Below are 27,716 nucleotides of genomic sequence, written 5' to 3'. Positions count from 1 at the left end.
GGGAGGTGGTCTCCGCTCCTCCGGGCTGCGGTGCAGGGATGTCCTCGGGGGGTGCAGGGATGTCCTCGGGGCTCCGGGGACGAGGGCTTGGCAGGCGGGTCCTGGGGCCGGTAGTCGGGGTCTCTCCAATGGCTGGAGCCGCAGGCGGGATCATCCGGGCGGTGGGGCAGGAGGGGGAAAGGCCACCTGCAATGGGGAGGAAGATGAGGTGCTGCTGAGGAAGGGGATGTGGCTGCCTGGGGACGCTCGGTCTCTTCTGGCGCCTTACAGACGTGCTGGCAAGTCCAAGGGGGGTGAATCCCACCCGGCTCAACCCCGCCGAGGTCTGAACCCACTCCCTGGGTGTGGGGGTGGTACCGGGGACCCCGACTGCCCCCCCCTCCCGGCGTGCGCCTGGTCACCTGGAGGGCAGCGGGTTGGGGTCTCAGGCGAAGATGCTCCCAATGCTGGCAGCCAAGATGATGGCGAGGATGATGCAGCATATCATGATCATGATCTTCTTCTGCACGGGGAGAGAGGGGCGGTGAGGCAGGGCCGCGGGTGGCACGGGGCTGGGGAGTGGGGACAAGGGACAGGGACAGAGGCTGGGGAGGCAGCAGGGTAGGTGTGAGCTGGTTGTGTGTAGCACCGGGACGTGGCTGTGCCGGTGTCCCCCTGGGACAGGCGGCCAAGTGCCAGCACGCAGTGGGGACATGTCCCCATTGCCGTGACTTACCCAAAACCGTGGGGGGAAGAGGGTCTGGCCCGGCCTGGCAGAGCCCGTGGGGCTTGAGGGTGTCCCCAGCCCCACGCTCCCCTGTCACGTCTTCGCCCCAAGGGGCTGTGTCACTACAGCACCTGAAAACGGGGGCCGGTCCCAGACCCCGGGTCCTCAACTAAAGCCACCAGCCCAGCCGTGATGCCACAGCCACCGCGAGCTGAGCCAGAGCCATGCTCAGCCCAGGGGCAGCCCCCCACTGCTTGGGGTGTCTGGGGGTGCCAGCACCCCGCTCGTCCCTGCAGTGGGCCCAGCATCGTGTTGCGCACGGAGAGGAGAGGCGCAGGGTGGGCGTCAGCAGGGATCTTTATTTTAACAGGAATTAAATAACGGTGACCGCTGCGTCCTCCAGCCCCAGCTCCCCGCAACACCGGCGCAGTCGGTGTTGGGGGACCTACCAACCGCAGACATCAAGGCCAAGAGGGGACAGGGTCCCCGGCAGCTCCGTCTGCCGCGGCATGGTGGACAGCAAAGCGTGGCCAGACCTGCCGGCAGCTGCTGGTGCCACCAAACCCCCTGTCCTGACTGTATCCCCGTCCCTCATCCTCCCAGGATGCCCATGCGGGTGAGGGTCCAGCCCTCGCCTGCCCAGAGCAAGGCACCTCGCCTCCTCTCGCTGGGGTCGTGGCACTGGCTGCCACATCCCCACGGTGCCACAGTGCCGGCATAGCCCCCAGCCTCCTCGCTCCCCCCAGCAAGAGATGGGGGACCAGGAGGAGTTGATTTATCAGCAAAGGGAAAATAAATAGTTGAGTCCTGTCCCCTTCCCGCGGTGGACATGAGGACAAGAGGGGAAGACCCCAGGGACTGGCAGGACAGCAGGGGCCGCAGGGGATGGTCTGGTGAGGGAGAGCACTCCGGCGTCAGGGTCTCTCCGTGGAGGCAGAGGCAGCGGTGCTGTGCCAGAGCCCAGGGCGGGAGCTGGTATGCCGGGGCTGAGGGCAGCAGGTCCAGGAGAAGCAGGGAGAGGAGGGTGCCAGGGAGGGTCCCGCTGGGAGACTTCACTACTGGGAGAGTTGGAATCATCTGGAGGAGGGAAAGGGGGAGATGTCAGCTCCCAGCTGGAGAGGCTGGTGGGGAAGGGGACGAGGTGCTGCAGCAGGACCCTGCGGGTCCGGAGGGGAGCGAGGATGGCAGAGACTGACATGGGGAACACATAGCCAAGCACGGAGCTGAAATACAGAGCCCCGAGCGCTGCAGACCCCTGAGCAACACAGACCCCCGAGCACCGCAGACCCCTGAGCAACACAGACCCCCGAGCACCGCAGACCCCTGAGCAATGCAGACCCCCGCGCTCTGCAGAGCCCCAAGCATCGCAGACCCGAGGCCACCGGCTGGCGAGCACCCAGAGCCCAGAACCTCCAGCCCCAAAGGCAGCAGCAGAAACCAAAGCACCAGAGAGCCAGACCCCGGCACAGGGACACAGAGCCCCATGGCAGGCAGAGCAGTCTGGGCAGGGCACGATGGCGGGGCCAGCCCGTCCGTGCCTGCCCACCATCCCCGAGCCCTCCAGGGCGCTCCAGCCCCACAGTGGGGCTCCCCTGCCCCCAACACTTACAGACCACAGCCCCCGCCTCGGAGGCTATTTCTTGTTTAGCCCCACAGACAGTCCGATGATGAGGGCAACTATCCCCAGCAAGAGCACCACTACCACCACCAAAATCAGCATCTTCTGGAGGGGGCGAGAAGGGAGACGGGGGCCCGTTATGCCTGCCCTGTGTTGGCGGGGGGGGGAGAGTTGGAGAGCAGAGGTGGGCACGGAGAAGCCCAGAAGAGCCAAAGATGCTGCAGACCTGGCGACAGGGCAAGAGGGGCTGAGACTTCACGAGCTCATCACACCCGAGGGTAGGAGGGGGTTCAGGGCTGGGTCTGACGGGGGGACAGAGAGGGACAGTGCTGCCAACCCCATGGAGGTCACAAGGGGGGAGGAGGGGTGGCTGGGGGTCACTGGGGGCAGGCGGGAGCCATTGGGGTCATCTGGGGGACCACTAGGGGTTGCTGGGGGACACTAGAGGTGGCTGGGGTGACAAGGGGGTCTCAGGGCCACTGGAAGATATGGGGAGACGCTGGGGACACTGGGTGATGTGAAGACAGGGACACTGGGGGTGCCTTTGGGACAGTGGAGGCTATGGAGGGGACACTGGGGGACACTGGGGCCGTCGGTCCATCTCACCCTCCTGGCCTCACTTTGGTACTTCACGGCCTTTTTGGTGTCGGCCACGGCCCGCTCCACAAAACCGACGGACTGGTCCATGTTGTTCTCTATGCGGTCGATCATGGCTCCCTACAGGGCGTGGGGGCGGCGGGGCGGAGGCAGAGAGAGACAGAGAGAGACGGAGGGGGGGACGCTGAGAGCACCCAGGGGTGCTGGCACCCACCCACCTTGCGCGCCTGGCCCTGGTACTGGAGTGCCTTCTTGGTCTGCTGGTTCGCCTGCTCCACGTGCTCAGCCGTGTGCATCACGTATTGCTCCACGTTATCCAGCAGCCCACCCTGCGGGGACGGGGAGAGGGGACAGGCTCAGCCCCGTGGCACAGCCCTACGGCACATGGCACAGCCCCACAGCACGTGGCAGAGCCCCACGGCACGTGACACAGCCCCACGGCACGTGGCACAGCCCCACGGCGCAGGTACTCACCCTTCCCCGGTGCACACAGTGGCTCCTCGCATTGCATGGGGGGGGGACAGAGAGGGGCTGAGAGAGGGGCCAGGACCACCACGGCGTGGGGCGCACCCTTGCCCACCCCTGCCTCCCTCCCTCAAGCCCCCACGGGCTTGGGTGCTGGGTGGCCCCACTGGGACCTGTGCAGCGATCACCACCCAGCTCCACGTGGCTCCGTGCCTGGGTCCCCCTGCACGGGTCCCTGTGCTGCCCTGCGCGGCCCCGGGCAGGTGCCCACGTGGCTCCATGCCACCCTGTGTCCCCGTGGACCCCTGTGTGGCCTTGTGTGCCAGTCCATGGGTGGCTTCACACACAAGTCCCTGCTCATCCTTGTGCACAGATCCCTGCTTGTCCCCGTGCAGCCCTTGCACAGACCCCTGCTCATCCCTGTGCAACCCTTGCACAGATCCCTGCTTGTCCCCATGCAATCCTGTGCACAGATCCCTGCTCGTCCCCACGCAGCCCTTGCATGGATCCCTGCTCATTGCTGTGCAACCCCGTGCACAGATCCCTGCTCGTCCCCGTGCAGCCCTTGCACAGATTCCTGCTCGTCCCCGTGCAGCCCTTGCACAGATCCATGCTTGTCCCTGTGCAACCCCTTGCACAGATCCCTGCTCGTCCCCGTGCAACCCTTGCACAGATCCCTGCTCGTCCCCGTGCAGCCCCGTACCTGGTTCTCCACCAGCATGGCGATGTCGACGAACATGTCGTGGAGCTCCTTGATGCTGCTCTCCAGCCGCACGATGTCCTTGTGCCGCCCCTCGATCTCGCTCAGCGCCTGCTTCGAGATCTGCGAGTCCATGATCTGCAACGGAGCAGGATGAGGGACACACACACACACACACGTCAGCAGGGCGGGGGGGTGGTCCTGGCCCCCGGTGTCCCCCCCTGGCCGCCCCTCGGTGGCGGGCACTCACCCCCGAGGTGAAGATGGAGGGGTTCCCGCTCTCCAGCATCTCCTCCAGCTCCTCGTCCGTCGTGTTCTTGCCGGCTGCGGGCACGCAGGGGCAGTGGTGGGGACAGGCGCCGCCCACTCCATCAAAAGGGGGCGGGGTCTGCAGTACCCAGCCCCGCCCGTTTTACCAAAGGGGGCGGGGTATGTAGGGGCTAGTCCCACCCCCTTTGCCAAAAGGGGTGGGGTCTTTAGTGTCTGGTCCCGCCCACTTTACCAAAGAGGGCGGGGTCTGTAGGGGCTAGCCCCACCCCCTTTGCAAAAAGGGGTGGGGTCTTTAGTGTCTGGCCCCATCCACTTTACCAAAGGGGGCGGGGTCTTTGGGGCTAGCCCCACCCCCTTTGCCAAAGGGGGCGGGGGTCTTTGGGGCTTGGCTCCGCCCATTTCACCAAAATGGGCGGGGCCGGCAGGAGGAGGCCCCGCCCAAATCTGCCGGGGCGGGGGGGGGGGGGCACGCACTGATCTCGAGCTGGCGCTGGATCCGGCCCTTGCTGCGCTCCCGGAAGTCGACCTGCGCCTCGTTGTACTTGGTCATGACGTCAACGAACTTGCGGGACAGGACCGAGTGCTGGGGACGGGGACAGGGGCGTGGGGCTGGGGACACCCCGGCCATGGCACCTCTCCGGCCCCCCCGGGGGACACGACCCGGGGCTGGGGACGGGGACGTGGGACACCCCAGGCACGCCATGTCCCAAGCCCGGGGGACAGGACCCAGTGCTGCGGACAGGGATGGGGACATGGGACAACCCCGGGCGTGGCGTGTCCCCATGGAGCATTTTCCCAGGGGACAGGACCTAGGGCACGGGGGGGTGGGAGTGGGGACACCCAGGGCATGGCACATCCCAGGCCCAGGGGACAGGATGGTGGGATGGGGATGGGGACAGGGAGTCAGACCAGTGACATTCCAAGCATTCCCCAGCCCCAAGAAATAGGGCAGGACAAGGCATTGGGGCTGGGGATGGGGGCACAAGACGCAGGAGGTGGCACGTCCCAACCCATGGGGGACAGGACAGAGTGCTGGGGACAGGGCAGAGGGACACGAAGCCCGGGAGCACCCAGACATGGTGTATGTGGGACGGGGTGCTGCTGGGGACAGAGATGGGAGACCTGGGGACACCCAAGACGTGCTACAGCCCCATGGGGGACAGAGTGGGATGGGGTGCTCAGGACCTGGGGGTGCTGGGTGGGGACAGCCCCGGCAGCGGGTCCCAGGGACCGGAGCTCACCTGAGACTTGCGTATCCGGAGGTCGGCGGAGGACCGTGCCTCGTCCTGCTCGATGTTCCTCTCCATGCCTGGCAAGAGCCAGACCCCAGCCCATCAGGGACCTTCCCCACCCACCAGACCCCATGGTCCCAGTGTCCCCAGCACACCCCACCCTTCCCACAGGGAGAGGGGGACCCGCGGGACTGGGTGACACGGCGGTGGGGACGCGGCCACTCACTCTTCAGCTTGTTGCGGACGCTGTTGGCCATTTTCTTGATCTCCGCTGTCAGCTGCTCCAGGTCGTCTTTGGTCTCTGCGGGGTCACGGCACGTGAGCCGGGGAAGCCACCGCGGGAATGTCCGTGGGAATGTCCCCGGGAAGGGGACGCGTGACCCGGGGAGGGGGCACACACACACACACACATGGCTGCTGCACTCACTCTGCTCAGGGATGGGGGCTGAGAGGATGATGCTGTAGAGCTTCTTGGCCTCCTCCACATTCTCCGAGATCTTGTCGATGTTTTGCCGGGTCTCCTCGATCTAGACGTGCCAGGGAGGATGGAGGGGTGGGGGGGGTTAGGAGGCAGCCCCGTGCCCCCCAACCCCGCATCCCCCCCCGACTCCTCACCTCCGAGAAGAATTCATCCATGAACGCCGTGTTGTCGACAGCGATCTCCAGCTCCTCGGTGTCATCGTCCACGTCCTGTTTCTGTGGGGTACGGTGGGCAGTGCTCAGGGGTGACACCCCCCTCCCTGCACCCGGGACCCCCCCCCCCGGGTCACAGTTGCCCCATGGGGCCAGGGTGGCCACCAGCCAGCCCAGATCTGCGGGGTCAGGGGGGGATGAGGCGGGAGCAGTCGTGGGGACGTGGTGGCCCAGGAGGGGACATCTGCAGCGGTGGGGGGGGGGGGCTGAGCTCGTCTCACATCTGGCTGTGCACGGCCAGGGAATTAAGGGATTGCTGGGCTTGGCCGGAGGGAGGGGATGGGGACGGGGACAGGACAGGGTTTTATGGCCCCAACCTTCGTCCCGTGGCAGGTCTGAGGAGCGCCGGGGGTCGGCGGGGGGCCCAAAGGTGGCTGTTGCCCATCACCCTGGCGTTGCGCCTGGCCCCCCCACCCATGGGGTCCCGAATCGGTCCCTTCTCAGGGTGCCAACCCCGGCCCCTCCACCTCCCCTTGTCCCCCCTCAGCTCCCAAGGGGTGTCCTGTGCCCAGCTGCAGCCCCCCTGGGGAGGGATTCAGGCCCTGGCTGGTGACGCTGGGACCCCCATCCCGTCCCCCCCCGCCTCCTGCCAGAGTAAAAATAAAATTAATCCCTTCTCTCCCTCCCAAGGGTTTTATCTGATGGCTTCGTAATCCCCGCTAAATCCCCACCAAGCCTCCCTGCCACGGCTGCCCGCCACTCGCCGGGGCCTGGGTGCAGGCTGGGGGGCTGCAGGGACCCCCAACACCCGAAGGGTGGGGGGGAACAAGACACTAGGGCAGGGAGGCCCCCGGGGAGCGGGGGGGGGGCCCAGTGGGGCCCCACAGCAGGGCGGGCGCGGGATGAGGAAGCGGTGACGGTGGCGGGGAGCACGGTGAGACGTGGGGCACGAGATGGGGTGCTGGCCCCTGCGGGCACCCCGCATCCGCTCCCTGCCCCCTGCCCAAGGGGGTGGACTCCCCTGCCCCACGCAGCCCGGGGTGGGGGCTGGCGTCCCCCCATTGTACCCCACAGCACAGGGGGAACAGCCCTCATCTGGGGGCGAGTGGTGGTGTCCCCCCAGAATACCCTCCCCACCCCCAAACGGCACAGAGGGCTGACACCCACATTGCTGTGGGGCTGGCTTTCAGGGCCCCCCATTCCCGTGACACCCCCATCCACCGTGGGGTGGGGCCTCAGGGACCCCCCCATCCCCGTGGTGCCCCCGTCCACTGTCGGGTGGGGGCTCAGGGACGCCCATTCCCATCACCCCCCCATCCACCCTGGGGTGGGCTCTCGGTGACACCCATCCCCGCGACGTCCCCATCCACCACGGACCTGGGGCTCGGGGTCCCCCCTCCCCATGATGTCCCCGTGAACCTTGGAGTGGGGTGTCAGGGACCCCCCCCATCCCCGTGACACCCAGCTCCCCCTGGGAACAGGGTCCCAGCGAACCCTGGGGACCCCCACCCCACGAGCTGCTCCCCACCTCGTCCCCTCTCCCCCTCGAAGGTCTCTCACCGCCTTGAGCTGCTCCAGCCGGTCCTTCATGGTGGCCCCAAGGGCTGGCGGGACACCGGGGGGTCCCCGTCCTCACCCACCGCAGGGATGGAGGATGCCGCCCTCGGTCCTCCCTGTCCGGCCGTGGCCTCCTACATCCAGGCGAGGTGGCTGGTGGCCCTGTCCCTGTCCCTGTCCCCAAGCCCTGGGCTGTCCCTCTGCTAATCCCCAGTGACAAGCACAAGGAAGGCAGGAAGGCGCCGAGGGGAGGGACGAGGTGGAGCCACCCTTCAGTTGGGACACCTGGGGACACCGATCCCGTTAAAGGTGACGGTTGTGGGTGCCCCTGGCCACCCCGGGAGGTGGCATCGAGGCGGAGGGGGGGGAGTGCGGATGTGGGGTGGCCTTGGCTCGGAGGCGATGAGGAAGCTCGTCCCCACGGGGGTCACGCGACGACGACGTGTCGTCCCCTGCCGTGGGTGAACGGCTGGGGAAGAGGGGACAACGGCTGGGGGGACGGCTGGGGATAGGGGGTCACAGCTGGGGAGAGGGGACACGGCTGGGGATGAGGGGCATGGCTGGGTATGGGGGACGTGGCTCTGGATAGGGGTCACGGATGGGGGGACATAGCTGGGGGACAGAGCGGAGGATAGGGGACATGGCTATGGATGGGGTCACAGCTGGGGGGACAGCTGGGGACAGGGGACATGGCTGGGGTGCGCGGCTGGGGGGACATGGGTATGGATAGGGACACGGCTGGGGACAGGGGACATGGCTGGGGGGCCACAGCTGGGGCTAGGGGTCCCGGCTGAGGTCATGGCTGGGGATAGGGGACACGGTTGGGGACACGGCTATGTATATGGGTCACAGCTGGGGGGACACAGCTGGGGATCGGGGACAGCTGGGGGACATGCTTGCGGATGGGGGACACAATTGGGGGGCATGACTGGGGGATAGGGGACGTGGCTGGGCATAGGGGACAGGGCTGGGGGGACATGGCTATGGGTCACAGCTGGGGACAGGGGTCACGGCTGGGGGGACACAGCTGGGGGGACACAGCTGGGGGGACACAGCTACGGCTGGGGGGACATAGATGGGGGGACGCAGCCGTCTGTGGGGGACAGGCAGGGGACATGTGGGTGCGCGCAACGGCGCTCGTCAGCCTGTGCCGAGCTGTGGTAACGCCGCACAGCCCCCCGTGGGAGAAAAGGGGCCGCTGCCCCTTTAAGAACACCCCGAGGGCGCTGCGGCGCCTTTAAGGTTAAAAAGGAGGCGGGGACAACCTCAGACCACGCCCTCCCCCCGGCCCCGCCCTACCCGGACTCCTTTACCGCCGCGCATGCGCTCTTTTACCCCGGCCGGCGGAGAGGGGGGGGCGCGGGTGACGTCATGCGCGTGCGCCCGCGGCGGCGCATGCGCGGCGGGGCCCGGGGGCCGGAGCGGGCCGCGCGCGGGCGGTGGGCGCCGCCGCCGCCGCCATGTTCCGGTATCAGGTGAGTGAAGGGAGGAGGGGGGGGGGGGGGGGGGCGGCGGGACGGGGTGGGGAGGGGGGTGCGCCGGGCTGGGAACCGGCCCGGCGCACCCCCCTCCCCACCCCGTCCCGCCGGCCCCCCCCCCCCCTCCCCCCCCGGGAGTGTTCCGGTAGAGCGGGAGGCTGCAGGGCCTGTGGGACAACCGGAGCTGTGGCGGCGGGGGGTGGTCTGTGGAGAAGGAGGGAGTGTGCCGTATCCCCGGTGCTGGGGGTGGGGAGGTCGGTGTGGCTCATGGAGTTGCGGGGGGGGGAATTACCGGGGAGGTATAACGGGCTGGGGAACGGAGGAGGAGGAGTGTGTGTGTGGGGGGGGGTGTCCGGGAGACCGGTGCTGACCCCCCCCCCCCCGCCGCCGCCTTGCTCTCCCCAGTCCTTGGAGGACTGTCCGCTGGATGAGGATGAAGACGCGTTCCAGGCCCTGGGGGAGGAAGATGAAGATATCGACCAGTTCAATGATGACACCTTTGGAGCCGGGGCTGTCGGTAAGCGCTCGCGTACCCCCCTCCGAGATCTGCCCCCCAACCCCCATAAACCTCAGGACTGTGCCCTCACCCCCGCCTTCCCTCCCCCCGAACGCGTCCCTCACCGCGGGTCCCTTGCAGACGATGACTGGCAGGAGGCACACGAGCGACTGGCGGAACTGGAGGACAAACCGGTGGCTGCCAGGGAACAGGATGGACCCGGTGGAGAGGAGACGGATCTGCTGGGCGAGTCCGAGGACACGCTGGCGGAGCGGCTGACCAGGCTGGTCATCGATAGCGAGCTGGAGGATCCTGCCATTATGCAGGCTGTGCAGACCAGGGTCCCCGCACAGGTGGGAGCGGGGTTTGGGTGGATGAAGGGCTGACGGGCCCGGTATTGCCATGCTGACTCCCTGTCTGTTTTCCAGCAGCCTGGAGGGCTGAACTCCAGCATCTGGGACAGCTCGGCCGTCCTGCGGCGCATCCGGGGACCGCTTCTAACTCAGGTATGGTACCGGGGTGCGGGTGACGCCCCAAACCCCCGTGGCAGGGAGCTGGGCGCTGGGGGGTGAGATGTGCTGTACTCCAGATCAGCCTGGGACAGCAGGGTGTTCTGTTTGCCTCTGGCTGGGTCTAGGTGGCCACAGTTTGGCTCATTTGTAGACCCTTTTAGACTATCACCCCTTGTTCCCCCCACGGAGGCTGGAGAGCTGGATTGGGGGGGGTTATCACTGATACGTGGTCCCTGGTGATGTCTGAGGGATGTCGGCGCTCCCGTCAGGGTTTGGGAATGTCAGTGCCTCAAGGCGGAGGATTTTTTTTTTGTTGCGGTTTAATTAAGAGTCAGGCTTTTAAGCGCAAGCGGAGCGTGCTGTGCGGCCAGCCCTCTCCCAGCTCTTCAGGGCTGACGAGAGTTGGGAACCAAGCGTGTGCACATAGCCTGTGTGGCGGCAAGGCAGAGCATTCCCACCCCGCGCTCAGGCAGCGCTGTCACCACAAACGGGTGTCTTGGCAGTGGCGTGGGCTCGGTGGGGCAGGCCCTGGGGGTCCCCAGGAACTCCCACCATCGCGTGGGGCTCCCAGGGAAGTGCAGTGGGATGCAGAGGAGACCTGGTAGGAGGAAGGATGTGGCCATCACGTCCTGGGAACATCCCTGGGACACACAGTGCCAGTCCTCCCCATCCCAGTCAGTGACTCTTATCCTGGGGGGAGCTTGCTCTCCCCTTCCGCTTGCAGGAGATGCCGTCGGTGTCTGTGCTGGACTATGCTCTGCCTCAGAGACCCCCGCAAGCTCGAGAAGAAGAGCGGGACCCCTCTGAGCGGGCGCTGCCCCGGCGTTCATCATCCCCTGTCATTGGGAGCCCCCCTGTCCGGGCTGTCCCCATTGGCACCCCTCCCAAGCAGGCTGCCGTGCCCAATTTCAACCAGCAGGTATCTTCCCCCCACCCTGCTTGCTGCCCACAGCTCAGAGGGCGCAGGCTGGTCCCCAGGGAGCTGACAGGGTGACTGCTGCTTCCCTCCTCCTAGATCCTGTGTCCAAAGCCTGTCCACATCCGAGCTACCATGCAGCAGCGCTACCCCGCTCCCTACGGCGAGAGGATGTCCCCCAACCAGCTCTGCAACGTACCGGTACCCAGCCCCCTCTGCACCCCTCCTTACTGGCACTGCCTTCGAGCGCCCCATCACTGGGAGCTCTTCCAGCCTTCCCAGAACCTCCCCCGACACCCACTTCTCTTCCTCCCGCCTGCAACTCCGGGTCCTGATGGTGCTGGACCCATCGCTCTCACACACAGCCAGCCGGCTGCTCGTCTCTAGTTCCATAGTTCAGCCCATCTGCCTCATCCTCCCGGGTCAGCCCTGCTCCTGGGAGCCTGGCCTGGCTCCCAGCCTGCCTGCAGCACCCTTCCTGGGGCTTCGTCTTCACCCACTCCCCCTCTGCCCGCAATCAGCTGTGCCACGGCTGTGACCGGGGTGCCTCTTCCCTTCTCTTTCCCCAGAATTCCTCCCTCTTGGGCCACCCGTTCCCCCACAGCGTCTCTCCCGTCCTCACCCACCTGCAGAGAGCGCAGCTGCTGGGAGGAGCCCAGGTAAAGCCCTCTTCGCTCCCTTCCTGCGCTTTCCTGGCCCCCATCATGGGAAGGGTCCCGCATTTCTCTACGTGGCTGTGGGAGCTGGCTCTACGTGGCTCTTTCTGGCTGTCCCAGATGCAGCCGCCCTGGCTGGGCCTTTCCCTTTGCCTCCAAATCTCCCCCGCGGCTGACTCTGGGTGCCTTCTCTGCTCTGCCAGGCCGGCCGAATGTCCCCCAGCCAGTTTGCCCGGGTCTCTGGCCTGGTCGGGAGCCCTCTTCCCTCCGTCAATCCCAAGCTGCTCCAGGGCAGAGTCGGGCAGATGATGTCTCCGGCCAGCGGGTTTCGTGCCTTCTTCGGGGCTCCCCCCGCTCCACCTCCCTCGCAGCCGCAGCACCCACCGGGCCCTGGATCCCACCTGCAGAACCTGAGGTAGGTGCCATCCTTCTCCCGGCAGCCTGCCCGCTCTCTGCAGCCACCTCTGAGACTTCCTGCTCTCCCCAGGCCGCAGCCCCAGATGTTCCGACCAGACACGACCCATCTGCACCCCCAGCATCGCCGGCTCCTGCACCAGCGACAGCAGCAGAACCGAAAGTAAGTGCTGGCCCTGTGCCGGTACCGGGAGAGGAGGCTGCCTGGCGCTGTGGAGGGGGGTTGCATCGCCCCTCCGCTGCGGGGGGGTTGTGCTGCCGGGGCTAGCCTGTGCACCGCTCTCTGTCCCTTCCTGTAGCTCCTGTGTGCTCACGGGTGCCCTTCTTGCCTCCTGCCAGCCAGCACCGGAGCCTCAACGGCTCGGTGGGGGACCGAGGGGGCCACCGGAGCAGCCACCAGGAGCAGATGCGCAAAGACCCCTACGCCAACCTCATGCTGCAGCGGGAGAAGGACTGGGTGTCCAAGATCCAGATGATGCAGCTGCAGAGCACTGATCCCTACCTGGATGACTATTACTACCAGGTACCGGGGAGGGGGAAAGTGCCCAGCCTGCTCCGTTGCATGTCCCGTGCCTGTGGTTGCCGGCAGGGCAGGTCTTTAATGGGACCGGTGTCTTCCCGGTGTAGCCTCTGTGCCGAGGGGCGCTGGGTGGGAAGGGGATGCCAGTGCCGAGAGTGATGCAGTGGAGGAAGCATTTCTAGATCCAGTTGCGGGGAACGTGCCGGAGGAGGAAGGCAGAGGGACGGGGTGGGGTGAGCATCCCCAGCAAGGAAAGGGAAGGGAGGCAGCGGCAAGGGAAGAACTGCCTTCCTGTTCTTGGGTGAGATCTCCAGGGGTGACGAGATGTTGGGGGATGCTGGCAGCATGGATTTGGAGGGTGCAGCGGGAGGCCCAAGATAACAAGAGAGCAGCTCCTCTACATCAGAAGCTGCATGTGACTGTGGCAGAATAAAACACCTGGAATGGGAGACAGGGAAGCTGCTAAATGGAAAATGCAGGAGAGCACCCTGGGCAGGGAATGGCTGCATAAGGAGGACTCTAGTCTGGCAGGGGTGGTGGTGAAGCCCATGGGGTCCAAAGAATGAGGCAGAGAAGGTGGATGGGGAGAGTCTGCTCCTGCTCTTTTCCAGTTCAAGAATAGGGAGCACCAGACAGGGCTGGGAGGAGCCAGAGTTGGAGCAAACGAAGCAAGGTGACGGCTGGGCTCTTGCCGACAGTGGTAGATGCTCAAAGCTCAGCTGGGTTTGAGGTTACACAGGGCAACCTCAGGCAGGGGAAATTTGCGGAGGGCTTCAAGCTATGTAGGATACCTGGGAGATTGAACGGGGCTTGTGGGGTGGCTGGGAGTGTATCTGAGGCAGCCGTCAGCTGTGCGGGAGGTTTGGCCCCTATCTTCATGAAGGGGGTGCAGAGGAGCCAGCCGCACGCCCAGAAAGGTCCCGGAGCAGTCGGTGCAGCCGCGAGCGCAGGGCAGAGCAGAGAGGGCAGTCACCAGTGCGGTGAAATGGGTCAGAGCGGTCCAGTTGTCCTCCGCCATGGGCCAGGGGTGCAGTGGGAGCGGGGCTGAGTGCTTGCTGTGGGTTGTCTGGGCTCCGGTGGGAGCTGGTCCGTCTGCTCCGGGGCCGTCAGGAGGCGTTGCGCTGACAGAGGTTTTCCGGGAGCTGTGAGTGAGCTGATCCCCGGTAAAGGAGAGGAACTGGTGCAACCACAACCGGGACACGAGTCAACAAAGCTGTGCCGTTGCGAAAGAGGTGAACGTTGGCCAGGGTGGATGGCGAGAGCGCGTGAGCGCTGGTGTGGGAGGCCCCAGCCACGCGCTGCCCAGCCTGGGCACGGTGCTAACAGAGCAAGGCAAGGCAGGCTAACTGGAGTGTGCTGGGAAGGACTGGGAGCTGGGAGAGCAGATTCATCATTGTTTGTATTGAGAAAGAGAGGGCTGAGGAGGAACCTTGATCTCTGTAATCTTGAGGGATGACAGACAGGAGGATGCAGTCATCCACTCGTGTACTGGGGGAAGAACAGTGGTGTAAAATGTTGCTGCTGATGTTGGGAAGATCAGTAAGTGATGGGCGAGGGATGGAGCACAGGCCGGGGAGAGGCACGTGTTGCATCAGTTCTTGCCAGCTGTTTTTCGGAGGTCTCAGCCTCTCCTTTCCCTGCCTCAGAATTACTTCCAGAAGCTGGAGAAGTTAGCAGCAGCAGAGGAAGTCCACGGTGATGGTCCCAAGAAGGAACGCACTAAACTCATCACACCTCAGGTGGCTAAGCTGGAGCACACGTACAAGCCAGGTAAGCGTTCCTTCCTCCACATGGGCCAGACCTCTGCGGGTGAAGGGTGGTGGTGGTTCATTCTGGGCCAGGACAGGAGTTTGGAGGTAGCCACAGGGCTACTTTTGGGCCAGAGATAAAGGCAGGTGAGGTGGGGTCAGGCCCGGACTGACTCCCTTTGCTTCCCTTCTCCCCTCTTCCTGCAGTGCAGTTTGAGGGCTCGCTGGGGAAGCTGACCGTCTCCAGCGTGAACAACCCCCGGAAGATGATCGATGCAGTGGTAACCTCCCGCAGTGAAGACGATGTGAGTTCTGGGCCTGCTTCCCCTCTGACACAGCTCTGCAGCTGGCACTCAGGCCAGCGCGGGAGCTGCCCGCGGCCCTGACTCGCTGTCCTTCCCTGGCAGGAGACGAAGGAGAAGCAGGTTCGAGACAAGAGGCGCCAGACCCTTGTCACAATCGAGAAGGTGAGTTCGAGGGGGACTCGGAGATCTGTGGTGGGGCACGAGGTAGGCTGGGGCAGAGGAGGGGCCAGGGAGACCATGGCGTGGTACCGATGAACTCTTCTGGACATCCAGGTTGCAGGAGAAGGGGGGGCCCTGGAGTGGAAAGGCTGGAGCCAGGTACCAGCCGTGCCTTCGCCCTGCCCCAAAACAGCCTGGATGGGCTTTGCAGGGTCTTTTACTGACTCACAGCTGCAAGGCAGTAATGCCTCAGCTCTCTGCAGCCACCGTGCAAGAGGATGGATGCTGGCGGGTCACAGAGTCTCTGCTCAAACTGCTCTCACACTGGGTCTGAAGGAGGCTTTGTTGATGTGGTCTGGGCAAAAATATGCTGTTCCTGTAGCAGCAAAGGAGATGGGAGGGCCCTGGCTGGGGCCGGGCACATCCTGGATCTCTGTGGAGCTGGGCTAGCAGATCCTGTCGCAGATCCCTGTGCCCTGCTGTGATCGCCATCTCTCCTGCAGACATACAGCCTCCTCCTGGACGTGGAGGACTATGAGAGACGCTATCTCCTGAGCCTGGAAGGTGAGCGGCCGGCCCTGATGGGCGAGAGAAAGCAGAAGATCTGTGATATGTATGACAATCTGAGGGGGAAGGCGCCCGGACAGGAGAGGTAAGCAGAGGTGGTGTCTGCGACTCAGTCACTGTCAGGAGCTCACAGAGTCCGTGGGCACTTACAGCTGCTGAAACTGGCTTTCCAGAGACCTGTTTCCTGAAGAAGACTCAGGCTGACTCTTCCAGGGGTGTGTGTTGGGAACTAGGGGCTGAAATAACTTTTTTTTTTTTTTGATACTTTCCCCATGTGATTGTTCGCTGTGGTTATGATCCTATAACAACTTCCATCCTTGCAGCTTGGGTGCTGCAAATAGTGCCTGTCTGCATGCTTGTTGGGCGTCTGTCTGCCCTGAGCTCTGTGCCCTGGCACATCTCTGGGTGCCTGTTTTTAAGTCTGTCACCTCTTGCCTGACCTGCAGCCTCAGCAACAGATGGGCAAGGAAGGACAGAGGGTCTCGGTGGCTCCTTCTCTGCTGCCCCGCAGGGAACCAAGCCTTGTCCTCTTGCCCAGCCCATCAGACAGGCAGAGGTTAGGGTTAGGGGTGTCGCTCCTGCATTATTTTTCCCTCCCCAGGGATGTTTTTTGAGGCGGGTGTGTTTTCTGCCTGGTGCCAGTGCAGGGCCGGCTGTGGGGTACCCATGGGAACGCTTGGTGTTCCCTGGGACGCTCCCAGCTGAGGTTCGGCACCTTTCTCCTCTCCACGGCAGGCCGAGCGATGACCACTTCATGCAGATCATGTGCATCCGGAAAGGGAAGCGCCTCGTAGCCCGGATCCTCCCCTTCTTGTCACCTGAGCAAGCAGCCGACGTACTCATGGCGACAGCCAGGAACCTGCCCTTCCTCATCAAGAAGGATGCTCAGGATGAGGTGAGGTTCCAGGGGCTGGGAGGATTACCCTCGCTCGCTGTGAGCGGGGGGTTCGGCACGGGGTCTGGAGCCGGATGTCCTCCCCTTCACTGGGGAAGATGGCAAACAGCATCGTGTGTCTTAAGGATGGTCATTTCTGCCTCTCCTGGGAGACTGCCAGAGGCCTGGGGAGGTTGCAGGAGCCGTGAGCTCCTGGCAGGGCCTGTCTCCTGTGCCTGCCGGCTGGCATGGCATGTCCCAGCGCTACCGAGAAGGAAGCGAGGAGGATTTCTGATAAATGGTGCCTTTGTTTAACAAACCTAGCTTTTGGCTGAACGCTTGTCTAAAGGGCTGCATCTCTGACTCATCGGGTGACAACAGAAGACTCCATCTTCCAGAGATGGAGAGCAGAGGCCAGCATCTTCCAAGAGACGTGCTCTCATCTGTCCTTTGCAATCTTTTTTACATAGGGAACAGAAATACAGGCATCTGTGGAATAAATCTGAGCTTGTTTTGTGAAAGAGGACAATTTAAGAAGGAAAAAGACTTGCTTGAATTTAAAGCGGGCCTGTGCTGATGTGGGGGAATGCTGTTAGCAAGTCCCATGCTGAGCACGTGAGGGGGGCTGAACGTGGAGGTGCTGCTGGTGTCTGTGTAGCTGCGAGGCAGCGTCTTGTCGGGGTCCGTGAGGCCCCAGGGCGGCCAGCTGGCCATGGGAAAGCACGTCTCCCTGCTGTCACAGTTCCGCTCCTCTCTCCGCAGGTGCTGCCCTGCCTGTTGAGGCCCTTCTCGCACGTCCTCTACCACCTTCCCTTGGGGACGGTCACCAGCCTTGTGCAGCAGCTAACGAACCTACCTCAAAGCGCGACCGCGCCAGCGCCCACCAACCTGCACCTCACTGCTGTGCTCCAAAACAAGGTGCTCCTCTCTCCCTCGCTCTGCTCCCCGGGGCAGGTGGGCCCATCTCATCCCTCCCGTCCCGGCAGGTCCTGATATCTCCCCATAGTTGGGAAACTTGAGTTCCCCAGCAGCTTCCCAGCACTGGATGGCAGAGCTGGATGCAGCCGTGGTGCAGGAACGGCACAGGAGCCACAGGCTGCCAGCCCCTGGCGTTCTTCCCTTCCCTTGCTGATTAACGAGGGTGTCTGGCAGATTAATCAGCCGTTTGAGCTGGCCTGGGACTCCGCTGCAGTCTGACAGTTGGCTCCCTTGTCTGTCCCACTGGGCTGCGGGCTCTTGCCCTGAAATCTGTGGGTTCATGAAGATGTCCCTCCAAGCTGGGCAAGGAGCAGTCTGTTGCTCATGCAGCCATCCACAATGCCTGCTGTGACTCAGGCCCATAAACAGCCTCCTCTTTCTCCTCCTCCTCCTTGGGGGCCTGCAAAGGCAGCTGGGGATCCTCCTGCTTGTGCCACCATCTCCAGGAGGATTGGGAGGTGGAGGTGATTTCTCAGACCTACTCAAAATATGCTTGGAGGGGAGGAGTGGGGGGAGAAAAGCTTGCCCTGCCCTGCCTGTCCGCTGCCGCACGTATTTCTTCGCGAGGTCGGGAGGCCGGCGATGGCTTGTGACAGCACCAGCAGGACATCTCCCTTTCTCCCCACAGTTTGGCCTGTCCCTGCTGTTCTTGGTCTTGAGCCGTGGGGAGGAACTGCAGAGCTCGGACACGAACACGGAGCTAATGCAGGACAACCAGTGGTGAGTGCCCATCCTCGGCTGCGCCTCGGGCTGGGGGCAGAAGGCGGCAATGCCTTTGGGGTCGGACACTGCGCCGTGCAAGGTCCGAAGGACTCGGAGGTAGAGTTGATGAAGAAGGAGGTTTAATTGCAGTCTCTCGGCAGCAGCGCCAGAAACAGCCACGGTGCTGAAGGAAAGGCAGGCCCGAGGCAGAAAGCGATAGATACGGCTTGGGACGTGCCAGGGTCGGTCCCTCAGAGGTGCAGGGAAACTATCACCTCAGCCGAGCCGCTGGAACACTTTTAGCCTGAGCAGATCCGAGATTGCCGAGTCTTGCTTAGCCCAAGGCGTGCGATACGGCGTTAACCACTCTTCCCGCAAGCTCTTGCGTGGCACGTCGCTGCGTTACGAGTCCCTGGGGGAGAAGGCCATCCTCGGTGGGAGGCCAGGCCCTGCGGAGCAGCCAGGGTGTCTCGGTGCGGGGGGTTCGGTGAGGCTGTCGAGCCCAGGCAGGACCCTTTTCTGCGGGGAGGCCAGTGTTTGAGGACACGGCACAGCCTCCCATTTGGTTCTAGTGCCAAAACTCTGTGAGGTGTGCGTAGCCAGGGGCACCCCGGTCCCCTGAGGGGAGTTGGAGAATGCCCAGCTCGCGGAGCACCCAACGGCTCTCACTCCTCCTTTCTCCTGTGTGGCTCTCCGGCAGGACGGAGCTGATGCTCATGGCAACCCGGGAGCTCCTGCGGATCCCTCAGGCGGCCTTGGCCAAGCCAGTGTCCACCCCCTCAAACCTGATCTCCCTCTTCTCTCGCTACGTCGACCAGCAGAAGCTGAACCTGCTGGAGACAAAATTGCAGTAAGCATCAAGCCCTCTTCTCCCACGCGAGGAGGCGGGGGGACACATACCAGAAAAGGGGTGAAAACAGAGGCGAAGGGGTGCAGGATCGGTGTGGGGCAGAGGGTGAAGCCTCCCCTAAGAAGGGAGCAGCCTGGGGTGAGGGGAGTCGCTGACTCCTCTGACCCCTCTGCCGTTGTTTCCCCGGTACCAGCTTAGTGCACGGGATCCGGTAGGAAATCTCCGCGGCTCCTCGCCATCGGCATACCCCCCGTGGTGTTCCAGAGGATGGATGGAGGGCAGGCGGCTTCCCTACACCCCCCCAACCCTCGGCCTGGCAGGACGGTGTCCCCCACCCCACAACCCTGGCTGGGGGGGGGCAGAGAAGGGGTGGGGGAGGTGTTGGCCGCTCCCCACCCTCCCCCACAAAGTGCTGCGTCTCCCTGCTGCGCCCAAACCCCCCCCCCCCAACCCCCTCTGCTCCCCCCCGACCTCCCCAAAACAGCTGCTGCTTCTCCCCACACACACTACGGGAAGAGGGGGGGGCTGTAGGCCGGGGAGAAGCTCCCCCCCACCCACTCGTGGGGTGATGACTTTGCCCCCTCCTCTTCCCCCAGCCCCCCCCATCCAGCCCCGAGGTCTGATCCCTGCCCTTCCCCGCCGGCGCACACGCGTGTGAGCGCACGCGCCTCTTTTTTGCACACACACTTGCCTTGTCTTCCCGAGAGTCGTCTCCTTCCCTCATCCCTGGGGGGCTGGAGTGGGGGGGGGGGTATTCCACCACACACACCCCCCCCCACCTGCCCCTAGCCCCAGGATTCTGCTCTTCTGCTCCTCGGGAATGTTGGGGGGAGCGGTTTAATTTTACCCTTTTTTTTTTTTTTTTTTTTTTTTTTTGCTTTTAAAAAGAAAACAAAGAGATTTGCACATGTAGGTATTTTACAACCAGTAACACCACCACCCCCCCCAGCATTAACCAGCCCCCCACCCCTTGGCTGCTTCCCGACCCCCCCGCCTTCTCCCTCTGACTGATCAAGTGGAAAGTTCATTTATTATTATTATTTTTTCTTTTTTTTTTTTTCTTTCTTTTCCCCCACCCCTTCCCTCCCCCGCCGAGTTTTTGGTTCCGGTTAATGAGAATAAAATTTCTAAATTTACATTTTTATAGGGTATTGTAAATAAAGATGAATTGTATACTGCCGGGAGCGTGGCCTCTCCTTCTCTGAGCCGGGGGGGAGCCCGGGGACAGCCCGTTCCCCTCCCCCCCCCCCCCCCCCCCCCGCCGTTAACAACCCCCGGGCTGGGCCTTCCCGGGAGGGGGCGGGGCTAACGGGCAGCCCTGCCGTAATGGCCGGTTCTCCGGGGGGGGGGGGAGGACACACACCTTGTTCCCCCCCCCAGCACCACCCCGAGGTCTTGAGGCGGTGCAGCGGTGCCCCCCCCCTCCGCCCCGCTCGGTCAAAGGTCAGAGGTCACCGCCACCCCCGGTGTCGGGGTACTGTCTCGGCCAATGGCAGCGCGAGGACCCGCCCACCCCCCCCCGCGGTGACTGGGTGGTGGGATGAGTCACCGCGGCGCGGCACCGCCCAGCCGAGAGGCGTCCTGACGTCACGACGCGCGGATCCTCTTTCTTCCCTTTATTGGCCGCGCCGCGGAAACAGACGGGCGAGAGGACCAGTGAGAAAGCGACGGAGCCGCACAGCCTGGCGGCCTTCGGCGCAAGCGCGGCAGAAGCCAATGAGAGTACGGGTACCGCCCCGCGTGGGCGGAGGCACCAATCCGCCCGTCGGGGCGGTGCGCGCGGGGGCCGCCGCCGCCAATAGGGCGCGGCCGAGGGCGGTGCGAGTGACGGCAGCGCGGCAGGGAGGCGGCGGCGGCGATGGCGGAGCTGCGCGCAGCGGCCGCGGGCCCCGGCCCGGTGGCGGCAGCGGCGGCGGCGGTAGCGGCAGCGCTGCCAGGCCCCATGGCTCTGCCCGCTGCTCCCGGTGCTGCCCCGGCCCTGCCTTCACCGGCGGCGGGTGGTGGGGCGGGTCCAGGCCCGGGGGCGGGCGCAGCGGCGGCGGCGGCGGGGGGTGGCGGCGGCGGCGGCGGTTCCGGGGCGGGAGGCGCCGGGTCCGGTTCGGCCCGTGAGGGCTGGCTCTTCAAGTGGACCAACTACATCAAGGGCTACCAGCGCCGTTGGTTCGTGCTCAGTAACGGCCTCCTCAGCTACTACCGGTACGTACCGGGGACACCCCCCCCCCCCCGTCCACCCCTCCCGTCCACCCCTGGGCCCGTCCCGCAGCCCCTCGCCCCCTCTCTGCCCTGCGGGGTTCCCCCGTGACCTTGGGGCCCGGCCGGTTCTCCCCCACCACAAAGCCACGGGGTGGTGTTTATGTGTGTCGCCCCTACCCCACCCCGCACCGGTCAGGTGTCAGTGTTGCCCGCCGTTTCCCGCCGTTTCCCGCCGTTCCCCGCCGTTCCCCGCCGTTCCCCGGTGCCAACTGGGGCGGGGAAGGGTTGTCATCTTCCTGTCGGGGCCCTGGGGCTGTTTGGGGCCGGGGCGGGGGGTCGCCTGTCTGTCTGCCCACCCCCGTAGCTCCTTCCCCCGGCCGCTGGATCTCGGTGTTCCTCCGAGCAGCCCTTCCCCGGGGGGGCACCGAGGGCCGTCCCCCCCGCGGGTCTGCTCCGGGTGGGAGTGGGGCAGGGGGGGAGAGCGGCGTTACCAGCCCCCTCCCCGCTGTACCCCTGCTTAGTCCCCAAGGGGACACCTGAGCCCAGCTGAGGGGGGACTATGTCCGTCCCCGGTTCTCCATTATTGATGGGGGAACCGGAGCCTGCAGGCAGCTGCCAGCTCGAGTTACAGCCCCGCGGGTGGGGGGAGGCCCGGGCCGGGCTGGGGGTGTCCCAGGCGTCTGTCACCGTCCCGCAGGCCCGGGCCCGGTGACGCGGAAGAGGTGTGCTAGGCTGGCATGGCTTCGCGCCACGCCGGAGAGTTCACCGCCGTGTTGGGATGCGGGAGGCACGGAGGGGAGCGTGGTGGTCCCTGGGGGCTGCAGACCCCTCCCCACACTCTTCCCCCGAAGCGGTGTTGCCAGCCTTGGCCCCGTTCCAGCGCTGGCGGTGAAACCCCACGCCGGCTGCGTGCCTGCCCCGCCGGCTTGGCAAAACAGCCGGGGGCTGGAACCGGTGCCCTATTAATAGCCCTGTCTGCAGGCTGGGGAACACCAGGTCCCAGCTGCAGCCCCCCCAAAGACTCAGCCCGCACCCAGGCCGGGCTGTGGGTCACCTCCTTCCTCCAGCCCCTTCACCACACCCCATCCCGCTCCATCCCAGGTCCAAGGCGGAGATGCGGCACACCTGCCGCGGCACCATCAACCTGGCCACAGCCAACATTACCGTGGAGGACTCCTGCAACTTCATCATCTCCAACGGCGGGGCTCAGACCTACCACCTGAAAGCCAGCTCGGAGGTGGAACGGCAACGCTGGGTCACCGCCTTAGAGCTGGCCAAGGCCAAAGCCGTCAAGATGCTGGAGGAATCAGGTACAGCCCCCATGTGAGCCGGCGTGTGTTCCCCCAGGCCTCCGGAGCCAAGCAGCATGCATCAGCCCCCTGCTATGCCCACATGGGTCCTGCTTCTTGGGCCTAGGGACTGTTTTGCCCCTCCACAGAACATGACCCCACATTCCCTCCCTGTTGCCAAGCTCCCTTTGCTCGCTGCTAGCGAGCAACCTGCTTTTTCCCGTCCATCTCCCCTGCCCGGTTGGGGTGCTGTGCAGGGACGGCATCGCAGCACATGGCCCGGGGTGCTGGCAACCGCTCCCCAAGCAGGATTTGGAAGGGGTGGCTGCGTCCATCCACGTGTGAGCTCGGCAGCTCTGTCCTGCCTGCTGCAGCCGTGCCAGCGTGGAGCTGGCTTTCCTGCTGTCCGGCTCCAGCTTGAGGAGTTGCCAGCAGCCTGGCACATGCTTCCTCGCTAGCGTGACTGCTCGTGCACCAGGAGATTGGCCATCTGCTCCGAGCTGCTGCTCTCTGCTGTGACATCGCCGTCCAGGATGCCATGGTGGTGGCCGGGAGCACCCCATGTGTGGCTTCCAGCCCCCAGAGAGTGGGGGGGGGCTCCTGTGGTGCCCATCCTGGCAGCCCCGTGGTCAGAGCCTGGTGTGGCTCAGAGGGCAGGTGCTCTCGCTGCTCCCAGCCCGCAGCTTCCCCTTCTTCCCCATCTCCTGGGAGGAGAGAGGCCCCATGGGGCCACGCGAACATCCCTTCCTGCTGGCAGATGACTCCGGCGACGAGTCAGTATCGCAGACGGATAAGACGGAGCTGCAGAGCACGCTGCGCACCCTGTCCAGCAAGGTGGAGGATCTGAGCACCTGCAACGACCTGATTGCTAAGCACGGCACAGCCCTGCAGCGCTCCCTCAGCGAGCTGGAGACCCTCCGGCTGCCGGCTGAGAGCACCGAGAAGATCAAGCAGGTGAACGAGCGAGCCACCCTCTTCCGCATCACCTCCAATGCCATGATCAACGTGAGTCCCGTACCCCACCCTGTAGGGCAGGGCAGGGGGGTCACGCGGGGGGGTTGACCCCCATCACGCAGACCTTACGCTGATGGGGGCACCGTTTCCCTGCAGGCCTGCCGGGATTTTCTGATGCTGGCCCAGACCCACAGCAAGAAGTGGCAGAAATCGTTGCAGCACGAACGGGACCAGCGCATCCGGCTGGAGGAGACGCTGGAGCAGCTGGCCAAGCAGCACAACCACCTGGAGAGGGCCTTCCGCGGCGCTACCGTCCTGCCTGCCAGCGTGCCTGGCACCGGCGGCTCCACCAAAGGTACTGCTGGGCTGCCCAGAGCCCCCATGCCGTGTTCTTGGGGGGCTGGTTGAGGGGGAGCGAGTGGTGGTGAGATGGAGCTGATAGTGCAGGGCAGGGATGGGGGAAGCCAACAGCACTGCACCCAGGGTAACTCCCAGCTGCTTCTAGTCCCTTCCCTGAGCCAGGCCCGGCGTGCTTCGCGTCGCCAACCCCAAGCGATAGGTCTGTTCCGTCTCTCCCGCGCAGCCGAACAGCTGCGGCACCTACAGTGGGCAGCGTGCTGCCCCACCGCGCACGAAACCTGCTCGCTCTGTCCCTGCTCCTCCGAAGCCTTGTCTGCCCGCCCCTCAGCACAGCAGCGGTGGTGTGTGGCCCTCGCGTGGCTGGTGGTGACAGGGTGGGGGGACCCTCCAGTGCTCCCACTGGGCGAAACTGGGAGGAACCTTGAACTCGCTGCCTCAACTGCCCTCTTTCCCCCGGCCCCTGCCCCAGATCCGTGCTGCCCTGCAAAAGGAGACCTGAGTGACGAGGATGATGACAACGAGTTCTTTGATGCCCCAGAGATCATCACCTTGCCGGAGAGCATGGGCCACAAGTGAGTGCTGGGGTGTGGGGCTGCTCTCCTGTGCCCCACACCCCGCTCAGGACTGATTCTGCCCCTCTCCTTGCCCCCCCCAGGCGCACCGGCAGCAACATCAGTGGCACCAGCAGCGACATCAGCCTAGATGAGCAGGTAGGATGGGGGGCTTTCCTCCGGCATCGTGTGCTGGCTTTTGGAGGAACAGGGCTGGCAGGGAGGTGGCTGCGAGGCAGGGCTGGGCTGGGGGTGCCCCGGTTCTTGCGGCGGGGGTCACAGCGGCGTCGCAGCAGCCCTGATCTCGCCCTTAGTACAAGCACCAGGTAGAGGACACCAAGAAGGAGAAGAGAACCCGCATCCCCTACAAACCCAACTACAGCCTCAACCTCTGGAGCATCATGAAAAACTGCATTGGGAAGGAGTTGTCCAAGATCCCCATGCCGGTGAGTGGAGATGCAGCTGGTGGGTGGGTGCAGGGCACCCCGAGAACCCCCCCCTCTTACCTCTCTTTCCCTTCCAGGTGAACTTCAACGAGCCCCTGTCCATGCTGCAGCGTCTGACTGAGGACTTGGAGTACCACGAGCTGCTTGACCGGGCGGCCAAGTGCGAGAGTTCATTGGAGCAGCTGTGCTACGTGGCCGCCTTCACCGTTTCGTCCTACTCCACCACCGTCTTCCGCACCAGCAAGCCCTTCAACCCCCTCCTGGGGGAGACCTTTGAGCTGGATCGCCTGGAGGAGAACGGCTACCGCTCCCTCTGCGAGCAGGTACCGCCAGCCCCGCTCCTCCGGGACCACCGGCCCGCTCAGGGTGGCTGGCTCTGACCTGTCCCCTCTCCCGGCCAGGTGAGCCACCACCCACCGGCCGCTGCCCACCACGCCGACTCCAAGCACGGCTGGACGCTTCGCCAGGAAATCAAAATCACCAGCAAGTTTCGGGGCAAATACCTCTCCATCATGCCTCTGGGTGAGCTCCGCAGCACTGGGCACGTGCCGTGCGGGAAGACGCTTGGGGAGGGAGGATATCTGTGCTGCGCATGGGAGTGGGGCAGGTTTGGGGACCACCCGAGCCTCTGTTGGCGGGGCAGGCTCCAGGCGATCGTTCCCAGCGCAGCCTTCCTTCCTCAGGTACCATCCACTGCGTCTTCCACTCCTCCGGCAACCACTACACGTGGAAAAAGGTCACGACCACCGTGCACAACATCATCGTGGGCAAGCTCTGGATAGACCAGGTGGGTTGAAACCCCAGTGATAGGGCTCACCAGCACCTGTTTGTGCCGGTCCTGTACAGAGACATGGATCCCCCGTGCCTCAGTTTCCCCTGCCACCAGGGAAAGGGCTGTGGGCTGGATCTGACCATCTCCTCCTCCCCTCCGCAGTCGGGTGAAATCGAGATTGTCAATCACAAGACGGGCGACAAGTGCAACCTCAAGTTCGTTCCTTACAGCTACTTCTCACGGGACGTGGCAAGGAAGGTAGGGGCACGGGGAGGCTGGGTGGGCGGCTCGGGACGCACCGGGGTGCTTGTGGCTTTTGAGTGTCCTGATTCAGGCTGTCCCTGTCCCGGCAGGTCACCGGGGAGGTGACAGACCCCGCGGGGAAAGTGCATTTTGTCCTGTTGGGCACCTGGGATGAGAAGATGGACTGCTACAAGGTGACGCTGGGCGCTGGGGACAACGGAGCGGAAGGGCGGCAGAGGGCCCACGAGGCCGAGGACAGCCGGGTGCTGCTGTGGAAGAGGAACCCGCTCCCGTGAGTAGGGGACACGGGACAAAGGTGTCCCAAGAGCTGGGGGGGGGACCGGGGTCGGCTCTGGGGCCCCAGCGAAGAGCAGGGGCATGAGGCTGGGTGTGAAGCCCGCTGGCACAGGGGGCTTGAGTTTGATCCCTTTTCCCTGGCGTAGGAAGTACGCAGAAAATATGTACTACTTTTCGGAGCTGGCGTTGACGCTCAACGCCCCGGAGAGCGGCACGGCGCCCACGGACAGCCGTCGGCGCCCGGACCAGCGCCTGATGGAGAACGGCCGCTGGGATGAGGCCAATGCCGAGAAACAACGACTGGAGGAGAAGCAACGTATCTCCCGCAAGAGACGCGAAGCCGAGGCCGCCAGGGCCACCGAGGACGGTAAGGAAGGGACGAGTGACCCCCTAACCCGCTCCCTACCTGGCCCCATGGCCCTCAACCCCTCCCTGTGCCCCCCCCACCCACCCCAGGCACCCCCTACGATCCCTACAAGCCGCTGTGGTTCGAGCGCAAGAAGGACCCCGTCACCCAGGAGTTGGCGCACGTCTACAAGGGCGGCTACTGGGAGAGCAAAGAGAAGCAGGACTGGACCTTGTGCCCGGACATTTTCTGAGCCGGCGGGGAGGAGCGGCGGTGAAGGGGAGGAGGTGGGGGGAGCAAAGGCCAAGCCGGCTTGCCAGGGGAGCCGCTGTGCCGGGCTGGCACTGCCTGGTGCTTGCCACAGCCTCCCCCAGCTCCCCGCAATCTGTCTGTCCGTCTGTCTTAACCGCCCGTCTGTCCCCACGCGTCGCCGTCGGTGCCGGCCACGCTCGCCCGCCGGGATTGCCTTAGCCCATCCAAACTGACCTTGATGCCACCGGGGTGGGGAGCGGGAGCTGCCACGGCCCCCCCCACCCACCCATTTGTGGGTGGGAGGGGGTTCCCCTTCATCCCATACCTGCCCCGGTCCCCCCCCCCTCCCCGGTGCAGGAGAGACGCTGCCCCGGGCACAGCCCCCCGGGGCCGGGGGTCAGGGTGAGCCCCGGGGAGGGCAGGGGCCGGCTCTGCCCGGGCGGTGGGAGCAGTGGGGCGAGCCCGAGGCTGGCCTTGGTCTCTTCCCCCCCCCTTCCCCCCGTTATGGTTTGTTTTGTTTTTTTTAATTTCCCCTTCACCCCCCCCAGGCATTCGGGTGCTCTTGGGGTGCAAGGGGGGCCAGACTCCACCCCACAGCCTCTTCTATAGGTGTATATTATATATATGTAGAGAGTGACTCGGGGTCCCCTTCTCCCCCTGCCTGTGCCCCCTCCCCAGGATGGGGTGTCCCGTCCCCAGCCTCCCCGGGGTGTGTGTGTGTCCCCCTGCCCTGGGGCTCCCCCTCGAGGTGCCTTCCCTGTAGGTTGTTTAGGGCAGTGGGGGAGGTCCTGGGTTGTGAGAGGGGGGGGTTTCTCCCATCCATCTCTGGGGAGCAGCAGGCCCCTGCACCCCCAAACACTACAGGGGCCGGGAGATGCGCTGTGGGGGGAGGCTGCAGGGGTCTCTGCACCCCCCAACCTGAAACGTGGGGGTGTATGATGCCTTTGTTTTTCTCCCCCTCCAGGAAAACAACTAAATTAAAATCTGTGAATGCCCCAGCCTGCCTGTGTCTGCTCTGGGGGGCGGGGAGGCCGGGGATGGGGGACAACACTGATCCCTG

General features: G+C 64.7%; 3 protein-coding genes across 11 annotated transcripts; 2 read left to right on the top strand and 1 right to left on the bottom strand.

Moving 5' to 3' along the window:
- Positions 1–52: 52 nt before the first annotated feature.
- STX3 (syntaxin 3) lies at positions 53–8,171 on the bottom strand. Of its 8 annotated transcripts, none has more exons than XM_069804228.1 (11): positions 7,782–8,148; positions 6,204–6,284; positions 6,016–6,115; positions 5,815–5,889; positions 5,598–5,665; positions 4,831–4,939; positions 4,337–4,410; positions 4,090–4,224; positions 3,140–3,250; positions 402–502; positions 53–186 (listed from the first exon to the last, which is right to left on the bottom strand). In XM_069804228.1, exons 1-10 carry the CDS (start codon positions 7,809–7,811, stop codon positions 425–427), a joined length of 861 nt encoding a protein of 286 aa, XP_069660329.1. In that variant the 5' UTR covers positions 7,812–8,148; the 3' UTR covers positions 53–186; positions 402–424. The 8 variants fall into 8 exon arrangements, 6 of the variants coding, with proteins under 6 accessions (XP_069660329.1, XP_069660328.1, XP_069660325.1 ...); XM_069804227.1 differs by lacking the exon at positions 3,140–3,250 and adding an exon at positions 2,931–3,041 and having other exon boundaries at positions 7,782–8,129; XR_011328242.1 differs by lacking the exon at positions 53–186 and adding an exon at positions 3,396–3,420 and having other exon boundaries at positions 422–502; positions 7,782–8,143.
- A 946-nt stretch (positions 8,172–9,117) lies between these two features.
- PATL1 (PAT1 homolog 1, processing body mRNA decay factor) lies at positions 9,118–20,131 on the top strand. 2 transcript variants are annotated; one of them, XM_069804221.1, is made up of 19 exons: positions 9,118–9,253; positions 9,662–9,773; positions 9,894–10,105; positions 10,184–10,258; positions 10,989–11,183; positions 11,280–11,381; positions 11,750–11,839; positions 12,040–12,251; positions 12,324–12,413; positions 12,590–12,773; positions 14,417–14,540; positions 14,726–14,823; positions 14,926–14,985; positions 15,486–15,634; positions 16,285–16,444; positions 17,186–17,341; positions 18,030–18,121; positions 18,804–18,953; positions 19,147–20,131. In XM_069804221.1, the coding sequence occupies exons 1-19, from the start codon at positions 9,239–9,241 to the stop codon at positions 19,166–19,168; spliced, it is 2,298 nt and encodes a 765-aa protein (XP_069660322.1). In that variant the 5' UTR covers positions 9,118–9,238; the 3' UTR covers positions 19,169–20,131. The 2 variants fall into 2 exon arrangements, with proteins under 2 accessions (XP_069660322.1, XP_069660321.1); XM_069804220.1 differs by having other exon boundaries at positions 10,181–10,258.
- Positions 20,132–20,783: 652 nt separating this feature from the next.
- On the top strand, positions 20,784–27,654 carry OSBP (oxysterol binding protein). Its single transcript, XM_069804219.1, has 14 exons — positions 20,784–21,149; positions 22,248–22,456; positions 23,193–23,440; positions 23,546–23,744; positions 24,219–24,321; positions 24,405–24,459; positions 24,615–24,746; positions 24,824–25,069; positions 25,148–25,268; positions 25,430–25,533; positions 25,681–25,776; positions 25,872–26,053; positions 26,205–26,425; positions 26,515–27,654. The coding sequence occupies exons 1-14, from the start codon at positions 20,812–20,814 to the stop codon at positions 26,655–26,657; spliced, it is 2,397 nt and encodes a 798-aa protein (XP_069660320.1). The 5' UTR covers positions 20,784–20,811; the 3' UTR covers positions 26,658–27,654.
- The last annotated feature ends 62 nt before the right edge of the window (positions 27,655–27,716 follow it).

Source organism: Haliaeetus albicilla, chromosome 16 (genome assembly GCF_947461875.1).
Source record: "Haliaeetus albicilla chromosome 16, bHalAlb1.1, whole genome shotgun sequence".
NCBI classification, from domain to species: domain Eukaryota; kingdom Metazoa; phylum Chordata; class Aves; order Accipitriformes; family Accipitridae; genus Haliaeetus; species Haliaeetus albicilla.
Note: the sequence above shows the minus strand (reverse complement) of the source record. Positions and strands in the feature narration are given on the sequence as shown.

Bases quoted from the DNA above. Each gene is read 5' to 3' on its own strand.
- PATL1 (XM_069804220.1), top strand. The intron at 14,986-15,485 runs GTGAGTTCGAGG...TCTCTCCTGCAG, and splicing joins CCCTTGTCACAATCGAGAAG to ACATACAGCCTCCTCCTGGA. The intron at 16,445-17,185 runs GTGAGGTTCCAG...CTCTCTCCGCAG, and splicing joins AGAAGGATGCTCAGGATGAG to GTGCTGCCCTGCCTGTTGAG.
- OSBP (XM_069804219.1), top strand. From the start codon at position 20,812: ATGGCGGAGCTGCGCGCAGCGGCCGCGGGCCCCGGCCCGGTGGCGGCA. The intron at 23,441-23,545 runs GTGAGTCCCGTA...GTTTCCCTGCAG, and splicing joins CCTCCAATGCCATGATCAAC to GCCTGCCGGGATTTTCTGAT. The intron at 26,426-26,514 runs GTAAGGAAGGGA...CACCCACCCCAG, and splicing joins CGCCAGGGCCACCGAGGACG to GCACCCCCTACGATCCCTAC.
- STX3 (XM_069804224.1), bottom strand. From the start codon at position 7,811: ATGAAGGACCGGCTGGAGCAGCTCAAGGCG. The intron at 5,666-5,814 runs GTGAGTGGCCGC...GGCTCTTGCCAG, and splicing joins CGTCCGCAACAAGCTGAAGA to GCATGGAGAGGAACATCGAG. The intron at 4,225-4,336 runs GTGAGTGCCCGC...GCTCCGTTGCAG, and splicing joins CCTCCATCTTCACCTCGGGG to ATCATGGACTCGCAGATCTC.